Raw genomic sequence first — 19,880 nt, 5'->3', positions numbered from 1 at the left:
ATTGTGACTGACAAGGTCCGACAGGTCAGCAACTTCGATGTGGCTCGCGAAATATTCCCATTGGTGCTGATGCGGTTGCCGACGTTGGTCTCAATTGTGCCATCGTTGGGACTGACACTGACTGTGCCGCCAATCAGGAACCTCTATCCCGGAGCAGTAATAAATGGGTTCACATCAATACCACTTCCTACCTTGCATGCGACTAAATCAAGTTTTGAAGAATGGCCTTGTCAACGTTGACTGCTAGTCCATAAATGTCAAAGTCTAGAGGATGTTGATAGAGGACTGGTATAGCGTTGAAAATCACTCGTTTGGTTGCGGGTAAATTATCCGACCTAATCATATGCTTTCGGGTTGACCTTGACTATTATTGTCTAGATCTGACTTCTTCCGCGAAGCAATTGTATTCCGGTCTTACTATCCCGTCATACACACGAGGAGTCAATGAGGTGAATGCGTCTCACAAAGTCATAACCGATGTCAGGAACTCGTTAATAGGGAAGTTCCTATTATTACCAGGCAGCGGCATGTAGCACCTGAATTACATCGTGCCTTTCCATCTGAGTTGGCGGAGCAAGTTGATAAAGTGCAGCCGTCTATTGCCATCGATGAAATTTTTTTTTCTGGCTACCAGTAACATCGGGCATATTTCGATTGCACAGACCAAATTTCCACACGGAGTGCGCTTCACTCGATCAAGGCCAGTGCACTTTTGTATCAAGTCTGTCGAAGGCCAGTGACTCGGTGCTATCAATAGCAATACCATGCTACCACGGTTCGTATGATGGGTGGAGGAGCAAAGATAGTGTCCTCGAGGTAGACCAACATATCGACCGCGGATATGGAACTACGCCGATACCAACTGCAGCCTCCATAATTAATCATGATTGCTCGCGGCGCCCCTCGCTTATTCCTGAAGCTGAAGGGTCAATGACAAATGCAGGCCGGCGTCCCACTCATCTACTGAGGGACATTTTGGGGTTTTCATGATCTGCATTCAAGCCTAAAGAGTGTGCTCGAAAACACTGCATGTGATATCACCATACCGCATTTCAAATATCGGGCAAGAACAAGATAGGATTCCCGAGGCAGACTAACCGTGGATATGAAATCAAATGATATCCCTCAGTTAAGGGTTGCTCTCGCCATGAATGCGAGTAGAAAACACTTGGATCTGGATGGTGCGATACACAGCTTGTTTGGGAGTTTGGTGCTCAGGTAAACCCACCGAAATTGCCCACACTACCCCAGTGCCTGACCCTGTGGGGCTCCTGTTTTCCGTCCATGATTTTCCCTTCCGTACGTTATCCAAACCCCGCCAAGAAAAACTTACCCGTACTGGAAACTGCAAGTATGCCTCGCACAGGCACAACGAGAACTCCAGACGTTCCTTTCAGGGGGATTATTCGTGCTCAAAAGCGCGTGGTCCAAGGGAAAATTGCAGTACATTCTAAGAGACCTCATCGTACAATGTAGGTCCTTAATTGCTGTATGTTTAAATGCTCTCGCTGATTGGAGTTAGGCTGTGGGGAATGATATATTATTCAAAAGAATTAGACATTTTACATTACGTAAATCAAAAGACGCCCGTGGTTCCCGACTTCTAGCCCGTATAACCGGTACCATAGCCGTACAAGAAGGGGTCGTTACTGAAGTTAAAGACAGAGCATCCGCGGTTAATAGTCTGATTGCAGGAGAAGCACCAGTTGTTAGTGGAGTTGATTGTAGTCCACTAAACAAAGTCGTGAGCAGGAAAACATACGCCTTGTAAAGAGCAGCTCACAAATAGTTGGTGAATAAAACTGTCAAGCGTGATGCTCGTGTTTCCGAACATCTTAAGTTGACGGAACTGGCTGTCCTCAGTACCGTTCTTAAACTTCATGCTAACCTCATGCTGACCCTGTGAGTTCTGCGACAACTCAAGGGCAACGACAGAAGCATAGTTGACTGTGGATTAATATAGTCAGTAGTGCTAAATTCACACACTAATGAGACAATACTGACCGGTACCAGCAATTTCGGGGTCAGTCAAGGTAGCATTCGTGACGTTAAATAGACTGATAAACGGCTTGTAATCGATTTCTTGAATATTTAGCCTGACTTGGTTAGAAGTTTTGGTCATGTTACCCAAGGCCCAGATGACCTCCGGTAGAAGTGTGCGAATAGGAACTGCAGCAACGTCAGTTGATGATTACATTTTCAGCATTGAATATAACCCTACTTTGGCCGATGCCATTTTGCACGGAGTCGGTGAAGACATTGTGTTGGAGCCAATCAGAGTAATAGCGTGCTTGCTGGAGGAAGGTGGGAGGCAGGATTTCGTAATAGGTCTTGTTATACGTGTACTGGACATTGACATGGTCGTATATCTGCGAGACGATATGGGCTCAATCTGAAGGTATTCAAATGAACTCTTACATTCCACTGAAGATAATTTTAGAAAAACTTTCACAGATACAATGAGGTGACATACCATGTTTGTGAAGTTATTACTGACGCTCCCCAAGTAAGGTTTCAAGGCAGTCAGGAATGGCGCAGCAGTGGTGGACATGTTTAGGAATGTAGACGAAGCGTAAATTCTGGCCAGGTGATATTGGAAATACTGTTGCCGGGAGTCACAAAATGACCTCCCGAAGGAATTGATTTCATACCTCACAGTCCATCCAACTTGTGAGAGATGGACTCTGCCAATATTCCAAAGATTCCACTGTAGCACATTAGTTAGAGGACAAAAGAGTAACTCTGCCTGACTTGCCTGGAACATACTGGTATCCGCCAAGAGGAGGGACGACCGTTGTACCGTTCGCCAGAGTTATCTCTGACTTTTTTGTAGATGGGTAGAGACCCTGAAGCAGAGCATACGCGGAGTTAAGGATGACATTTCCTCCGCCGGCGTCTGCGCGGACAGTCAGCTGATCGACATTTACCACGTCGGTACTGATATTCTGGATGAAAGATGGAGAATCGGTATTGAGATATGTGTTACGAAGAAAAGTGCCGAGTTCAAATTCTTGTTGCTGACCACTCGTGAGCGAGATACAGTATTATAACGCAGAGCTCTCACCTCTCCAAGAGGGGTAATGTATGCTTGGGTAGAGTTGTATGTAGTTGGGTCTTGGTAGTATCCCGTCCTGTCGCCGTGGCGAACCAAAAGAACAGCACCGATGAGTCCCGCTGTGGTTGTGGTATTGACCATGGCTGAAGTGTTAGACCCGTAATGACGAAAGATTTAGCTTCTCAGTCGCCCTTTATAGAAGCATCAACATGCATAGCAATTTACAATAACCCATCTTCTGTATGCTATTAATCCGAGTTGAGTGCGCCAAGACGAATGCCGTCACATTTAGTACAAAACCTATGGCTGGTATCGATGGAACCAACATTAAGAGGGAATTCTCTCGAGCGCTATGACGCTATGACGCAAAATATATTGACATGTACCGAGCCACTAGTATCATTGTGTCAGATCAATTTCTATGTAAATGTCACAAACTCACAATCACCGCCTGCTCCATATGGAATGTCAGCGTTTTGCGCGGATATACTTCAAGGCTGCAGGCGCCAATGATACACTGAAGCAGATAAAACAGGGTTCATACACGATCCATAGGTATGAGCGAATGCTCAGCGAAAAAATACGTACATCCTTTCAATGCATGCCAGTTTACAGTCTATGCTCGAGAGCCGAGATCAACTGGGTGCCTATATGCAGGAACGCCTAGTAGTTCGTAGTCGTTACCCGGTGACAACGCAGATCAGAATGGGCTGTGAAACGGTAGTTTTTCCAAGACACCTCCATAGGGTGACTCGAGCACGCACTTGGCAGATTCAAATTTCAAGCTCCGCTACGCCGCGTGTCGAAGGCTCCCACTGGTGATCAACCTGGTCTCCAAGCTTCAAGTTTCAAGCCATCGAGTTGATTTGTTTCTGTGAAATATAATGATATTGACTAGTTGCGACTGCGTGTCTCTGGTGATATGTAATCATGATGCGATCTGTCGGCATTTTACATTCTACCGCACTGACTTGAAGTACAGCCTTTACGTCATGGAAGTAGGCTAGTGCTATGTGTCACTGGAAACAACTTGGGAGCATTCAATAATTTGAATGGAACAACATCACCTTCAAGTTACCTTAGTGCTACCCTCACCCAACACCGAGGCATGAAATGGAACTCGTGAGGTATGATGAACATACTACTACTACTCGTCATCACACCCAGGACGTCGGGATGGCCGTCTTCAAAGTCCAGCCCCAGGTTTTAAGACGGATCTCAGTGGGACAAGATCGGAAAATGTATGCGGAATAGCGTCAGATATCTTCCTGGCTGAATAGGCACAGCTTCAAGGAACTCGAGCGATCTTGCAGCGGACCATGATGCAAATTCACATCGTTAGGGGTATCATATGATGAGAAAAATGAGCATCGTCTGCTGGCTATGCAGAGCGACCAAAATGAGACAAAGATCTGAGATCTGAGTACTGCCAGCGTGCTGCGGCTCAGCGCTCAGCATCGGCAGTGAACGCAAAACTATCTCGGGTCGGGCGTCGCCGACCGACAAAAGACTATGATGTTTTCTCTTCCTCCGTGGCAGCACTGGCAAGGTCATTTTCCGTTTTGGATGTCGGCGGCCAGTTACATAGGGAGAGAGCTCCTCACATCTTGCTCTGCCAAGGACGTCTAGAACCTAACAGTCATAATGCTAATAAGTCCCACGTGTATCAACTTATCTGTGGGGTATGCAGTTGCTGCCATGTGCTCTCCATGATTCAAAAGGCGAAAGGAAGGAGGAAGGATACTGACAAGCTCAGAGGCCAGTCACCTGCTAAGAACTCAAAGATCGTGCCAACCAAAAGCCGTGACGTCTTTAACATGGAACTGGGAACAAAAAAGCTTGTTGCATCGAGCGAACAACACCGAGAATTCATGACCGTGCATATTGGATCAATTGGTCCAGAGCAAGTCCATAGTCAGTTTACAAGTCCGAACTGAACATTATGTAATGTTATATCACGTGAATACACAACTTGGTTCTCTTCAGCCAGTTCTATTAGTGACCTTATAAAAAACAAGGTAATACCGATAGATTGTTTGCTGCTCACTGGCTCCCCTGAGTCCCCTCCCACTACCTCGAATTCTCTCAGGCTCTTTTCCCCATCTTGAATAGACAAGATGACGCCGACGCACATGGCAAATATATTTACGTTGGTCTTGCGCGACGCACCCAGAAAATAATATATATATACTGTTACACTTCGGAGGAGATCTTGTCAGATCAGCGCTGCACATCTGTATCTTCACGCGTGTCAGATATGCACCGTATACACAGTATGTTTCTGCTTTCATCCACCGTACCGTTACTTTAAAAAAAATCCAAATCATGTCCTTTCGGAGTTGTACTCTGTGAGTCTGTGTAGGGCAAACAGCATGATTTAATTTGACTCGATGCGACTTACCAGTCAAGACTGTCGTCTGCTTAACTGTCAGGCGGCCGAAAGACAGTGATATTGAAAATTTATGTTCCAGTATCGCGGACAATATTTATGTAGATTACGGGAACTCTAATAAGCCAGTGTGCTCACACTTGAAGGAATTCCCAGTGTCCCCAACGCATCTCCAGATGCACGAATGCCCTCAGGCTGATGTTTTGAAGGCGTACCCCAATCAGTCCGCCATTCCCGCCGGCCGTTTTAGATGTGCCATCCACAAAGATAAGACGACTTTGTAAGTACGCGCGTTCACGCGTACATATCGTTACTTACTCACCGGCTAGCTCCATTTTGACTTGGCTCTGAAAACCAGTTATGATGATGATGATTGTAATCGTGCACGTCTCCACGTTTGTCAAGTCACCCGAGGCAGAGTTCGTGAATGATGACCTCTCACGCCTGAGCCTGTCTCACAGTGCTCTTTCCACATCATTTACAGAGATGCCATACTAGTAGAAGGCTTCCAAGGCATTAAATGTGTGGGGATGTTACTAGATTGGAAGTATCAAAAAGTTTTACATTTTGCTAACCGAAAGACTCATCTTATTTTAGCCAAGCTCGCTATCAAATCCTGTGAGCTTTTGGTGAACAGATGTGCCTCTCGAGTTCTATGAGCGCGGAGCATATAAATATGCTTCGCACCCCAAACATTCGTTCTCCGCGAGATCGAAGAGGTAGCTCTAGGATATAGATCCGCGAAAACAATCCTCATACACACAGAAACGAAAGGAGATTGCCCCATGGTGCGTTGAGACGCCAAGGGGACGGCAATCTGTAAGCTGGCTGCCAACTCAGGGTAAAACTCACAAAGATAGTCGATGCAAATGACAAAAAACAGTTGTACGTGAAGCATGGTCCCCTCATGTTGCTTGCCTCGAGTTAGTATCAGGCCACTAGCACATATCTACTCTATCTTTCAGCGATTGGACGATCTGTGTCAGGGATGAGGAAGGGTAGCAAAATCCTCGGTGTGATTCAAAGAGACCGACAAAATTAAATGACTCCAGCTATCATGCTTCATGATAAACTTAAAATTCATATATAGAAATCATATACAACCGTGCCTTGTGTGAACACCACGTTACTGCGTGATCGCGGAACATCGCCGTCCAACCAGAGGCCCTTCTGAACAAACGCCCAGTTAGCGATTGGTCAAAATTAACCTCAAAATAACTTGGTAGTTATTCCCATGATAGAGCAGTACGTGTTTCCTGGCATCGTAAATTGGCGCGACGTTTTCAACTCTGTCAGAACAGTGACGAGCTCCCATGTGATTGTCGATTAAAATTGCGTGGCAGCCAACTCTTGAGTTTGGGACATTTCCATGTACTTGACTGTCGTACTTAAAACTCCGCCTGACGCAGTACCGCAACTGTTGAGACACGACTGCCGTCGGAGCCTCGATTTTGCATCATGGTACCTACTATGATGATCAAGCCGTCCAGGCGCGCAGTGCTGTCGTGCTGGCGCAAGGCAGATGAGTGTCAAATAGCCACGATTCGATTGGCTAACCTGGCCGCCGGTAACCAACGGAGGGCGTTTGCTATATGACGACTTCAGCCTCTGGCCAGTGCGATCACAGCTTTTTTCTAATGTCTGGTCATTGGCTCCTTCGTACCCGTCATGTTATATATAAGGTCCCTTGCTCCGAGTCCTTGCTCTCATAAATTCCTTACTGCCCTCGTTGGCCGCCCATTTACCCATTAACAAGCCATGTCCTTAACTCACCAGGTGTCTACCAGCCCTACCACAACTGCAGTTCCCCTACCCGACAGAGACACTATGCCTGGCAGTTCTGCCCACAAACCCCTACCAGTGTGGTCACTGGAATCCAACGGGACCCTAAGTCCACCATCACTCACCGAAAAATGCGATAGAAATGGCCGCGAGAATGGTATCTGTTGCAAGGATCTCAAACACGAAGGCAACAGAACTCTGATAGATCCTGATATTGTCCGCGACATGTGAGTTTTCCTCTTATCAGCTCGCGGCCTTCTGTCTGCGCTTTCCTAGCAAGTCATTGACATGTTTATTTTTACCCCTTTTTACAGCATTATTGGATTGTCGGATGGCCTGACTGTTCCTTTCGCTCTGACAGCTGGTCTGTCTGGCTTAGGGAGTTCAAGAACTGTTGTTGTCGGCGGCCTTGCAGAAATCATTGCTGGTGCCATATCCATGGGAATAGGTGGCTTCCTTGCATCCAAGGCTGAGCAGGACCATTACCGGTTCTTGCGACGCCACACCTACTCACGGGTGATGCGGAGTTGCATTGGGGAAATGGAGAGAGAGGTATACGGTATTTTGGGTCCCATCGGTGTTGACGAATCGGCCTCCCATGCCGTCACGAATTGTCTGCGGAAAGTAGAGGATGAAGCTGGGTTTGACGGAAGTGCATCCGCACCTACCGATGAGGAGAAGTCACCGCGGGGGATGAAGAGCGAATCTGGGCTAACACCTTTCTTACTGAAATTCGGAGAGGGGCTGGGTACGTCCATCTTGTCATGATTCTTGTGTTTGACGTGGTCCTGATTATCCATGCTCAGAGGATGTTCCGACTCGCCGACTATACATCTCCGCCTTCACTATCGGCATGTCATACCTCCTTGGCGGTATCATCCCCCTTCTCCCGTATTTCTTCATTTCCCAAGCAATTCAAGCACTGCAATATTCTTGCATAATTACTGGGATAATTCTTCTCATATTTGGTGGCGTCAAAGCCCAAGTCACGGGGGCAGCGAGGAGTATCTGGGGATACATTTGGGGAGCAATTAGTACGATGGCTGTTGGTGGATTCGCTGCTGCTGCAGCTTACGGGTTGGTTACCGCAATAGAAAGATCGTCTATATCATAGATACTAATATTTCTCCGTTGATCTGCTGGTCTTATGCTCTCCCATACCGTTTGAATGATCCGCTAGATTAGTAGTGTATTGTTTTCGATGTTTTTTCATGGTATGCCTAGCTATATAGTACTCACAATATACGTTTACTCCACGCTGAGGTGGCCAGGGGTTGGACTTCTGCATTAATTATTTGTAGTGTTGTGGGCAGAAGTCCGCCATTCTGCCAACTGGTTCTGCCAAACCGGTTCTGCCCGGCAGATGGCAGAATTCTGCGGGCAGAATCCGGCAGAATGTCAAACTACTGAGACGGACATCCTCTGAAGGCACTTGCAATCACCCTCTTATCCATTGTTCCACACGCTGCTGACGTCGAACGCCTCTTCTCGGATATGGGTAGCACTCAGTCTCCGAAGCGCTGCAATCTCTCGGTAGACACATTTGAAGCACTGGCAAAGATTCGAGCGAATCTTCGCTACCACTGTAAGGATTCATATCCTTTACGCCCCGACTATAACTTTACAATGAGACACACGGACACATGTCCCGTCAGCCACGTGACGTACTGATGCGAAGAAGCACCACGCTTCCCATCCGAGTCACGCGGATACAATCTTTTCTTCTTACCTTCATTATCTCACTACTTGACGACATTCAGCACGACCATTCAGTTGTCGCCACACGATACCCTTGCCATTACCAACATTCTGACACCTTTCTTTCGTCACCATCCCTCGTTCTACTTCGCCGTACCAAGAACAGTCAAACTTCTCGTCATTTCTGTGCTAACCGCACTGTCTAAAACCACCACTCATACTATACTTTCGTACTCTCCTTCGCTCCCGCTGGTTCTACCCTGTCAGGATCGCCGCCACTCACTTTCCGTCAACGTTTTCACCTAATCATTCGGCTTAGGTATACCCGAGGACCCTTAGCGCCTCACATTCTTAAACACACCTTGTAGATTGCATGAAAATATAAGTCTTCGTCCCCCCAAAACTAAAAACAGTCGTCCCTCCTTAAAGAACATCCTCTCTCAGCGATTCCCTCCTCGAACTCAACGTCAGCCTTATATATTTGGAGCCCACCGCGAGGGAATTGCTTTCGAGCTGCCCTTGCACCCCTTGTTCGATTTATCGAACTCTCACTCTTTTGACCAAAAAAAAAACCCTTCACAATTACTAAGTATTATCATCCAAACGCGCAGATCCGTCTCCAACAGCCAACTGCGCTGGCTCTCCTGAAAAACACCTCTGCCCCAAAGAAGACCAGAACCCGCGCCAATACCATCACCACCGCCTACCCGCATTACTATCTCCAAGCAACGACCGCTCAGACTCCCCCCAATCAAATCGACGCTTATCGAACTCCAACCCGTATCAACAACTCAAGGCAGAACATAGATACATCAGACGTTCCATCCGAATCCTCTATCTCCGAAGACGATACCATAAGCCAGTTACCATATTTTAACGTTCTATTTCCGCCCCTTCCTTCTCAAACCACATTCGTTCTTAGACCCGCGACCTTTGACCCCGAAACCCCAAAACATCCTTCTGTACCTCCGCAACTCCATAACACCCCGACGGCCGCCCTCCCTACAGCCGTTCCCCTCATTCCGAAACCTCAGTTCATTTCAAACGAGTTGCTACCCGCACCAGCTCAACCAGCACCCACGGTAGTCCAACACCCTACTACTTCTCATCATATCCAAAAACCACTTTCGTCGAAACCTACGTCCACCATGTCGACAAACATGAAGGGAATATCCGCAATGCCAGGACCAGGCTCTAGCAAAGCCCCGTCCTTTAGTGGGGAGACGTCCGACTTACTAGAGTTTTTAGAACTGTTCGAAGACTTAGCCTCGTCCTGCGGACTCACCGATACCGACAAATGCAAAATGATAGTTCGATACGTCAACCTCGAGACCAAGAGGTTCTGGGTCACGCTCACGGGGTATGAGAGCAGGGATTTCAGCATCTTCAAAGCGAACATTATCGGACAATATCCGGGAGCGGCCAAAGGTGCAAGATACACCATTCGAGATCTCGAACGAGTCATTCTCAATATGGCGGAATCAGACGTTTCTACCGAAACGGAACTAGTGCAGTACTATCGTCAATTCCGTCCTATAGCAGTGTGGCTAGTAGCTAACTCCAAAATCTCGGAACGCGAGCGAGATCGTTACTTTTGGCAAGGTCTTCCCCATTCCGCTCGAATAGCAATAGCGCAACAACTGCAACACACTGAGGCAAACTATACCCGCAACGAAGCTACTAACTTCGAGAAGGTCGTCGAAGCAGGACGGTTTGTGCTCTCTGATGACGCGTTCGATGCAGATTTGAACGAACCTATCGCCTCTCGCATCAAGCTGATGAGAGACGGGCGCACGCAGAAGGTTCGACCATTGCGACAAACCTGGGATTCAGACGAGGAAGAGGAGAGAAAAGATGTTAGAAAGGAAGTCCACACAAGGCGCGTAGCATTCACACCACCCATCCCTCCCAAAGACAACTTCGACGAGGTCGAAGCCCTGGCTCGTAAAATGCACGGACTGGATATAGGCGACGCAGCATACTCTGGGTGCTATACGCGTCTCGCATGCTTAGCCCCTGCAGCTATTCACGGATGGGCATCCCCTAAGTCACGGCAGCTTGTCAACGCCGTATCAACTCAAACGCCACTATCATACCTCCCCCTTCCGTCACTTTCGTCATCTCCCACCTACCCTTCCAATGCCACTTGCTTCTTCTGCGGAGGAGCTCATGTCATGCGAACGTGTTCGGTAGCGGGAGAATACTTACGGGCAGGACGGATCATTAGAGACGGCCAGTACTTTGCCTTCCCGGATAGGTCCCGTTTACAACGATTCGGAAATGAAACGTTCAAGCAAGCTATTGATTCAAGGTATTCGGCGACACCAAACGCGACACCTGCTACAGGAGCTAATTCCATTCCCGTCCAAACAAACCGAGTCGAGACCACTCCGCCAGCCTCCACGGAAATTCCCTCCTCTGCCTTCATATCCGACTCGTATTTTATCCAGTGCGAACCAGTCGCTGGCAATCACGCAGTAATAGTGACGGTCGAAGAAGAGAACGAAGAGGCAAACGTACTGGCCATAACCAGGTCCAAGTCCAGAGCCGCGTCTGTCGTGGACAGCACCTCCGTTCCGAGAACTACCCTTCCTTCGCCTCTCTCAAAACCCGCCTCCCCGGATCCTGCAAAAACGAATGATACGGACACGAAGAAAGGGCCAGCGTACAAGTATGAGTCCAAGGCAGCCTCACCTGACGCAGCTCGACGCATCTACGAGACCATCCTAAGTACGCCCATTCCGCAACTAACAATATCGGACCTATTGTCGATTAGTCCGGACTTAAGGAAAGAAGCCGTCGAACACTCACGTACACATCGAGTTCCCACACCAGCCTCCACACTATCCACCAACACGTTAGCTGCACCCTCTCCAATATCGGTCGAGCATGCCACACCTCTGCGAGAAATACGAATAACGCTAAACGGGACGCACTCAGAGCTAGGATTGTTGGATGAGGGATCGGAAATTGTCGTTATTCGGGAGGACGTATGGAGGAAGACCAACGCCCCAATCAATCCAGACGTACGAATGCGCATGCAAACTGCCAATGGAGGATCACAGGAATTAGCAGGATGTCTAGAGATGTTAGAAATTGATGTCGAGGGAATTAAGACTTGGGCTCACGCGTATGTGGTTCCCGACGCGCCCTATCGCTTACTTCTAGGACGGCCTTGGCAGCGGCTGGTACGGCTGTCAAAAACTGAAGATATCAACGGAGTACACATCACGGTGCATGACCCCACAGATTCCAGCAAGGTCCGAATCGTTGCAACGACACCTCGCCCTTGGGCTCATCCTTCTCTCGCCTTAACGGCCTCGGTATTCGCACCTCCCCTCCTTCATCAGTCGCCTTCCTTAACTCTACCTGTCCCGCACATCCAGCCAACCAGCTCGACGAACATTTACCATGCTATCAAATCTACCAGCTCGACGGATATATACCATGCTACCCCCAAATCTCGTCTCGTCTTTTCCTCCTTCGCTGAGTTTCTTCTCCAGGCGCATTTCGATATCGACCCAGTCCGTCGCACTTTTGCCTACAAGAAGGTCGCCAATAAAGTCAAACCCGTCGCTACCACGATGCCTGAGCATGCGCGAATCATCCGCAAGTTTCCAGAAGACCCGCTCCTTTCACTTCCCATCCTTTTCCCTATCCCTCCAGCATTCACACCTGGCACTCGTCTCACTCAAGAACGCATGGACGAGCTCGGAATTTTCAAGAACGAGTTTCTCCTTCTCGAAGAACGGAAACTCGCGGCCCACGTCCTAATGAACAACGAGCTTGCTCTCGCTTGGGACGAGACGGAAAAGGGACGCTTCCGGGATGATTACTTCCCTCCCGTTGTCATTCCTACCATCGAGCACGTACCATGGGTACACCGTCAGCCACCTATTCCGCCAGGTATTAAGAAGGAAGTAATCACGCTCATCAAGTCAAAAATAGCCTCCGGTGTCTATGAGCCATCCAACTCATCCTATCAGTCTCGCTGGTTTTGCGTCGCAAAGAAGAGCGGAGCAGTCAGAATCGTCCACGACCTCCAGCAGCTAAACTCCATCACGGTTAAGGACGCTGCAACGATGCCGTACATCGAGCTCTTTGCTGAACAATGCGCCGGCCAGTTCAATTTACTCAATGATGGATTTATTTGTAGGGTTTGATCATCGAGCCCTAGCAGAGGAATCACGCGACATCACGACGTTTCAAACCCCCCTCGGCACTTATCGACTCACCGTCCTTCCTCAAGGCTGGACTGACTCACCAGCGGTATTTCAGAACGACGTTGCCTTTATCTTACAAGATGAGATTGAGCTAGCACCGAATTTTCAGGACGACGTTAACGTCCTTGGACCCTGCACACGTTACGAGTTACCTGATGGGTCTTACGAGTTCATTTCTGAGAACTCCGGTATCAGACGATTCGTTTGGGAACACTGTGTGGACGTCAACAGGGTTTTGCATCGTCTTCGACACGCAGGAGCCACAGTATCCGCAAAGAAATTATTTCTTTGCGTTCCCGAGGTTGTTGTAGTTGGACAGTGTTGCACATATGAAGGACGTATTCCCGACGAGACGAAGGTCTCAAAAATCATGCACTGGCCTCCCTGCACGACGAAAACCGAAGTACGAGGCTTTCTCGGAACCGCAGGTACCGTCCGCAATTGGATTAGAGACTATGCCCACATCACCCGTCCACTCACTAATCTTACTCGCGCTAATGTACCTTTCATCTGGGATTCCGTCACCCAAGAAGCCATGGAAACGGTCAAGCATGCTGTTTCTACCTCTTCCGCTATCCGCCCGATCAATTACTCCTCACAAGACGAAGTCATCCTATCTGTCGACTCATCCTACATAGCCTGCGGTTGGATCTTATCGCAGGTCACTAACGGAAAACGTTACCCATCGCGATATGGGTCCATCACTTGGAATGAACGCGAAGCTCGTTACTCCCAAGCGAAAATCGAGCTCTACGGCCTTTTTCGCGCACTTCGCGCAGCCAAAGTATGGCTTATCGGCCTCAAAACGTTCACTGTTGAAGTAGACGCCAAGTACATCAAGGGGATGATTAGTAATCCGGACATTCAGCCGAATGCGGCCATGAACCGCTGGTTAGCTGGAATCTCTCTTTTTCATTTCAAACTACGCCACGTACCAGGAACCAAACACCTCGGGCCTGACGGTCTTTCTCGACGACGACCAACGCCAGAAGATGACGACGGACTCCAGGAGACATCCGAGGAGATAGAGGATTGGTTAGATGAGGTTCTGGGATGCGCTATTTGGGCTGAAGGAGACTTAGAAGAAATTTTTGGAGGAACAAAGGACGACAGCCGACTTGTTTTCAATCTCGCAGCGCTACGGAACAGTGCTGACTTCAACCTTCCTACAGATGACACCACACGTCAGCGTGACCAGGATCTCCTCATCATCCTTTCCTACCTCCAATCGCTCTCATTCCCTTCGACAATATCGACTGCTGATCGCACTCGCCTCATCAAACGGGCCCACAGTTTTTTCGCCAAAGGAGACTGTCTCTGGCGCAAGCAATCTACTGGACGCCATCAGCTCGTTCTCTTCGGCTCGAACCGCGCTCACATTCTGATGGATACCCACGATAAGCTCGGTCATAAAGGCATCTACGCCACACGACGCACCATCATGGACAGATTTTGGTGGCCTTCGCTTGACAAGCACGTCGCTTGGTACATCCAAACTTGCCATCAATGTCAGCTTCGATCGGTCGAAAAAGTTGTTATTCCCCCTACTGTCTCTATTCCCGCGCCACTATTCCGCAAAGCCTACACTGATACTATGCACATGCCCACGGCACAAGGCTTCTCCTACATCGTACAGGCGCGCTGCTCCCTATCTGGATGGCCAGAATGGAGGATGTTGAGAAAGGAAAACGGCCGCACTTTGGGTGCTTTCTTGTTCGAAGAAGTCTTGTGCAGATGGGGAGGAGTCGAGGAAATAGTCACTGATAATGGAACGCCCTTCGTCGCAGCTTTGGAGTGGTTAGCAGCAAAATACGGTATCCGGCACATTCGCATCTCTGCCTACAATTCGAGAGCCAACGGAATAGTTGAACGATCGCATCGCACTATACGCGATTCTCTCGTAAAAGCTTGTAACGGAGACATCACCCAATGGCCATCTCTAGCGCCCCATACCTTCTGGGCAGATCGCGTTACTACACGAAAAGCTACGGGACACACGCCGTTTTTCATGGCACACGGTGTTGAGCCGCTTCTTCCCTTCGATATCACTCATTCCACCTTCCTTTTGCCCGACATCTCCAATCTGACCTCAACATCAGACCTCATCGCTTATCGCACTCGCCAGCTCGCAAAACGGGACGAGGACCTTGCACTCATGCACCAAAGGATCCTCCACAGCCGCTTCTCGTCTATCCGTCAATTCGAGAAACAATTCGCAAACGTCATCAACGACTACGACTTCCACCCTGGCGCACTCGTTCTAGTGCTCAACAAGAAAATTGAGGCAGCGTCTAATGCTAAATGCAAGCCCAGATATTTCGGACCAATGGTTGTTGTCTCCCGCTCTCAAGGAGGCTCTTACCGCCTCGCAGAAATTGACGGCACACTTTCCAAGCTGAAGTTTGCAGCCTTTCGCATTATCCCTTACCACCCGCGCTCCTCCACCTCCATCGAAGTCACACAATTCTTCGACCCGCAAGCTCTCGCAGGAATTAACGATGAGCAATCCTAGATGCGTTCTATTCATTTTTTTTCCTTTCTTCTCTTCCTCTCTCGTTTCACTCAAATTATTCTATCTTATTACGCATATTTTAGCTATATTGTTGGGAGATCGACCGAGGGCGGTCGATATTCAAAGTAAGGAGGGGATGTAAGGATTCATATCCTTTACGCCCCGACTATAACTTTACAATGAGACACACGGACACATGTCCCGTCAGCCACGTGACGTACTGATGCGAAGAAGCACCACGCTTCCCATCCGAGTCACGCGGATACAATCTTTTCTTCTTACCTTCATTATCTCACTACTTGACGACATTCAGCACGACCATTCAGTTGTCGCCACACGATACCCTTGCCATTACCAACATTCTGACACCTTTCTTTCGTCACCATCCCTCGTTCTACTTCGCCGTACCAAGAACAGTCAAACTTCTCGTCATTTCTGTGCTAACCGCACTGTCTAAAACCACCACTCATACTATACTTTCGTACTCTCCTTCGCTCCCGCTGGTTCTACCCTGTCAGGATCGCCGCCACTCACTTTCCGTCAACGTTTTCACCTAATCATTCGGCTTAGGTATACCCGAGGACCCTTAGCGCCTCACATTCTTAAACACACCTTGTAGATTGCATGAAAATATAAGTCTTCGTCCCCCCAAAACTAAAAACAGTCGTCCCTCCTTAAAGAACGTCCTCTCTCAGCGATTCCCTCCTCGAACTCAACGTCAGCCTTATACCACAGTCATCAGAAGGCTGTGGTTGATGGCAAGTCAATTCGCCGACGCCACGCACACATGCACACCAATGCCCAGCCAGGAATCAACATTGATGTAGCTGCTGACCTCGAAGCTAATTTTGCATGGGCGCCACCACTCGCACCTCAAACTCAGAACGTTGATGATGATCTTGCAGGTCCTGAATCCATATCACTTGACGAGATCGACGCTGCATTTGCGCTACTGGAACGCGACGCCATGGAACAAGAGCCGGTTGACGGAAATGAAGTGTTGGAGGGCCGAGTTTATGATTTCGTGGAATTGGAGCATGTTGACCAAGGTCTTGCACCGAAATCTGTTGACGACGAGATCATATTAGTTGATCACACCTCACACAATGATGGACAGTGGGATGTGGACGCGCTGATGTCTTCCAATGGTGTTTCCTAGTGATATTGTCATAAACATAGCCTTGTAGCGCTTTGAAAATTCTGCCGAGCGGCAGAAGTGGTGGTTCTGCCGCTTCTGCCGGTTATGCCGGCACAATTACTTGCAAACAATTCTGCCCCTAGCACTAATTATTTGGCGGTTACTGGGCAGGACCCCTGGAGTCACGCCGTGAAGACCCCGAAACGTTACCTACGGCAGTGAAGGTTAAACGGGTTGCCCACGATCTCCACTGTGTGCTCGCCGTTCACTATAAGTCGCTCAGCTCGGAATTGTTGCGAAGAATCAGTGGGTGCCGTCCGAATCTGCAATTTTCGCTTTCCAAATCTAGGTCTTCAAAGCTGCAAAAAAATCTGATCGGACATTCCAGTGTAATTCCAACCCGCTTCGTGCTTCACCCACACGGCAATTGGAATCATGCTTGTACAGACATCCGAATCAAAGGTCAACATGCTTGCTGAAGATGACTTCGGAATTGTCTATCTTATAGAGAATGCTCAACAGTTTTGGTCAGGTGCGTTGTATCACATATTTTAAATGTCTCTTTGGGACATGGAAGAAGGCTCGAACTTACAACCGAGGGCTGTCAATCTGTGTTTTCTAGAGCTTGATGATGTCCTTCGAGTTCCGAGCGATGGATCTGCCACGTTATCCATGTTAGACACTGCACTCAGGAGGTTTGTGTCCCTATGTGCTTCTTATCACGGTTAGCTTCGCTACGATCGCATAGTCTCCTCTACATGCGTTAAAATGCTTTATGTTTTGTTTCCAGAACAGTTCCTTCAAAGTCCGATGCAACTGGAACATGCATGCAATCTTTTGCTTGACTCTGAATTGTTTGTGTTTCACTCTGAACGAATGTGCGAGTTGACCATCGAGGATGTCAAGTCTGTGCGCAGAACCGTCACATATCACTCGTCCTGTGCTGAAGCTGGCTTACAGAAAACAGATCCACACTCGCAACTCATTCTATACAGTGTACTATTGTTCCATGGTCGCCGTCAATCGAACTTTATTCGCTCCCATAAGCATTGGCAACCACTGATACCGCTTCTCATGGACCACATTTTGGTGGAAATAAACCTAGATACAGAGGACGTCTATCTTGGGGCACCTTCCATATCAAGTGGTTCCGGTTCACGCTCCAGCATGGTGGTTGGCCACATACCTATAGAGGCAAAACTAAGGAGTCTGGGCGTGAGGCTACTCTATGAAGTGTGTAGGGTCCAGAAACTGTCTTTACATGATTTAAGTAAGTGGTCCTATTACTTCGGCGATGATCTGGTTTTTGATCAATAACCTTGCACAGGTGTTTTCAACGATCAGTTTCTCGATAATTTGTTTGAGCTTGTAGAGCAGACTCGGTTTATGCCCGATGAGACTCTGAACTACTCCATAATAAAATTGATCGTGAGAGCGCCGAATTTCTATGAAGGTTGCACCTAATTTACTTGTCAGGTTGCATTGAACGAGCAGTTCATGGTAGCCTGCTTAAGCAACAATCAACAGCCTGGATCCAAGGAGCCAGAATTGCAGAATCGAGTACTCACTGTTTTGATTTCTCGTCTCGGATCTAGCAAGACTTTTGGTGAAAACATGATATTCATGCTCAATCGTGCTTGTGAGTAACTAAAGACATCGTCGAACCACTGACTGATGTTTGTTTTTGATAGCACGATCCGCTGAAGACCTGTGTATGCAGCTTCTGGTGCTCAAGCTTCTTTACATCCTTTTCACCAACAAGGCGACGTCGGAATATTTCTACACAAACGATCTACGTGTTCTTGTGGATGTCTTCTTACGCGAACTGGTTGACCTTGATGAAGAGAGTGAATCTGTGAGTCTTGCAGCATTGCACACGGAAGCAGTCTGAACATATTCTTTACAGCTTCGGCATACCTATCTTCGTGTCATGCATCCACTGCTCACAAAGACACAAATGCGGAATGTGCCATATAAACGTCCGCAAATTGTGCTTGCTCTTGAATCCCTTGTTCAAAATGGAAATATCCGAGATATCAACCCCACAACAAAACGTTTGGTCGAACGATGTCTTGGAGGGGAGTGGTGTGTGCAGCTGCGAAGGACGTCCCACGATAAAGAGGTACTTAAGCATCAAGGGAATTTTCGACTCAGCAGCCCAAGCCACGACATAATTGCATCCACGACACAAGATACTGTGTCCTCTCGAGCACCCACTTCACCAGACGCAGAGCATGACGCTGCTTCTAAGGTGTTGAACTCGAAGTCGAAGATTATAAAGCACTATAGAAGTGCTGAAAGCATACATGATCCTATATCTCCACGATCGGTAAAAACCACACACATGCGTTCTAGCACAGACAGCACAACGAGTTTAGCGGCTGCCACCGCTACTGCATCTAGACAACGAGAGAAAGCTAGTTCTGTTGATGATGTCACTCGTGATGTCACACTCCATCCAGAGAAGAGCGTTCTCGTGCAACAATCCAGACAGCCTTCGTCTAGTTCTTTGAACCTTCCCTCGTCCGCATCTGTCAATCACAGTCACAAGGTTCGAAGGCCGGCGCCCGCTCCACCCAAGAGAAGAAAGCCTCCTCCAGTGCCTGTCGGAACAAGCAATAGCGGCGCTACAATCACAGCCATCGCAACCTCTGCTTCTACTCCCCTTGGCCAATTAGGGAAGAGCGGCAGAGTGGTGTGCCGCCAACTGTAGTTTATAAATGATCGGTGAGCATCAGTGCTCGTCTGAGCCTTCCTCGACACCTAGGTTTGGCTGCTTCACTAGGACTTTCGGAACTCTGCTTTACATTAGCCGTTCTATCCTCAGTCACAAACATCGTCTCGTGCATTGATCATTTGCATCTGAATCCTCCATCTCATGGCCACATAGGACACTCATATTGGATACAAAATGTACAGCTACCTCACAACACTTATTTCGTTCATCACGCCCCGGGACTTATCTTATTTGATTGCGTTCTTGAATTCGATTATTATTCGTCTTGATTTCTTACTGGCATTTTCTTGAAAACATTGGGCCCAACGTCCTCAATTCAGGGGGGGTTGTGTTCCTATCCAATTTT

General features: G+C 48.2%; 5 protein-coding genes across 5 annotated transcripts; 4 read left to right on the top strand and 1 right to left on the bottom strand.

Annotated features, from left to right (window-relative positions):
- Positions 1-1,603: 1,603 nt before the first annotated feature.
- EDB93DRAFT_1075103 (phosphoglycerate mutase-like protein) lies at positions 1,604-3,196 on the bottom strand (the record flags this gene model as incomplete). The annotated part of the gene is made up of 9 exons (XM_041445141.1): positions 1,604-1,732; positions 1,784-1,947; positions 2,005-2,169; positions 2,222-2,369; positions 2,419-2,424; positions 2,474-2,602; positions 2,652-2,682; positions 2,731-3,017; positions 3,065-3,196. 9 exons carry the CDS (start codon positions 3,194-3,196, stop codon positions 1,604-1,606), a joined length of 1,191 nt encoding a protein of 396 aa, XP_041313028.1.
- Positions 3,197-7,202: 4,006 nt separating this feature from the next.
- Positions 7,203-8,340, top strand: EDB93DRAFT_1074942 (VIT family-domain-containing protein; the record flags this gene model as incomplete). The annotated part of the gene is made up of 3 exons (XM_041445129.1): positions 7,203-7,453; positions 7,541-7,974; positions 8,033-8,340. The coding sequence occupies 3 exons, from the start codon at positions 7,203-7,205 to the stop codon at positions 8,338-8,340; spliced, it is 993 nt and encodes a 330-aa protein (XP_041313027.1).
- Positions 8,341-8,642: 302 nt separating this feature from the next.
- EDB93DRAFT_1075096 (uncharacterized protein) lies at positions 8,643-8,897 on the top strand (the record flags this gene model as incomplete). Its single annotated transcript, XM_041445140.1, has 1 exon — positions 8,643-8,897. A coding segment is annotated over one exon (255 nt), but the record flags the coding sequence as incomplete, so codon positions are not given.
- Positions 8,898-16,405: 7,508 nt separating this feature from the next.
- Positions 16,406-16,928, top strand: EDB93DRAFT_278239 (uncharacterized protein). Its single transcript, XM_041455943.1, has one exon. It carries the CDS (start codon positions 16,447-16,449, stop codon positions 16,816-16,818), a length of 372 nt encoding a protein of 123 aa, XP_041313025.1. The 5' UTR covers positions 16,406-16,446; the 3' UTR covers positions 16,819-16,928.
- Positions 16,929-17,035: 107 nt separating this feature from the next.
- On the top strand, positions 17,036-19,880 carry EDB93DRAFT_1114855 (uncharacterized protein). Its single transcript, XM_041448259.1, has 8 exons — positions 17,036-17,329; positions 17,420-17,521; positions 17,588-17,706; positions 17,758-18,067; positions 18,125-18,225; positions 18,274-18,436; positions 18,489-18,652; positions 18,704-19,880. Exons 1-8 carry the CDS (start codon positions 17,233-17,235, stop codon positions 19,508-19,510), a joined length of 1,863 nt encoding a protein of 620 aa, XP_041313024.1. The 5' UTR covers positions 17,036-17,232; the 3' UTR covers positions 19,511-19,880.

The sequence above is a fragment of the Suillus bovinus genome, assembly GCF_016758785.1.
Source record: "Suillus bovinus strain UH-Sbo-P2 chromosome Unknown EDB93scaffold_2, whole genome shotgun sequence".
NCBI lineage: Eukaryota > Fungi > Basidiomycota > Agaricomycetes > Boletales > Suillaceae > Suillus > Suillus bovinus.
This window is presented reverse-complemented; position numbering and strand designations above follow the sequence as displayed.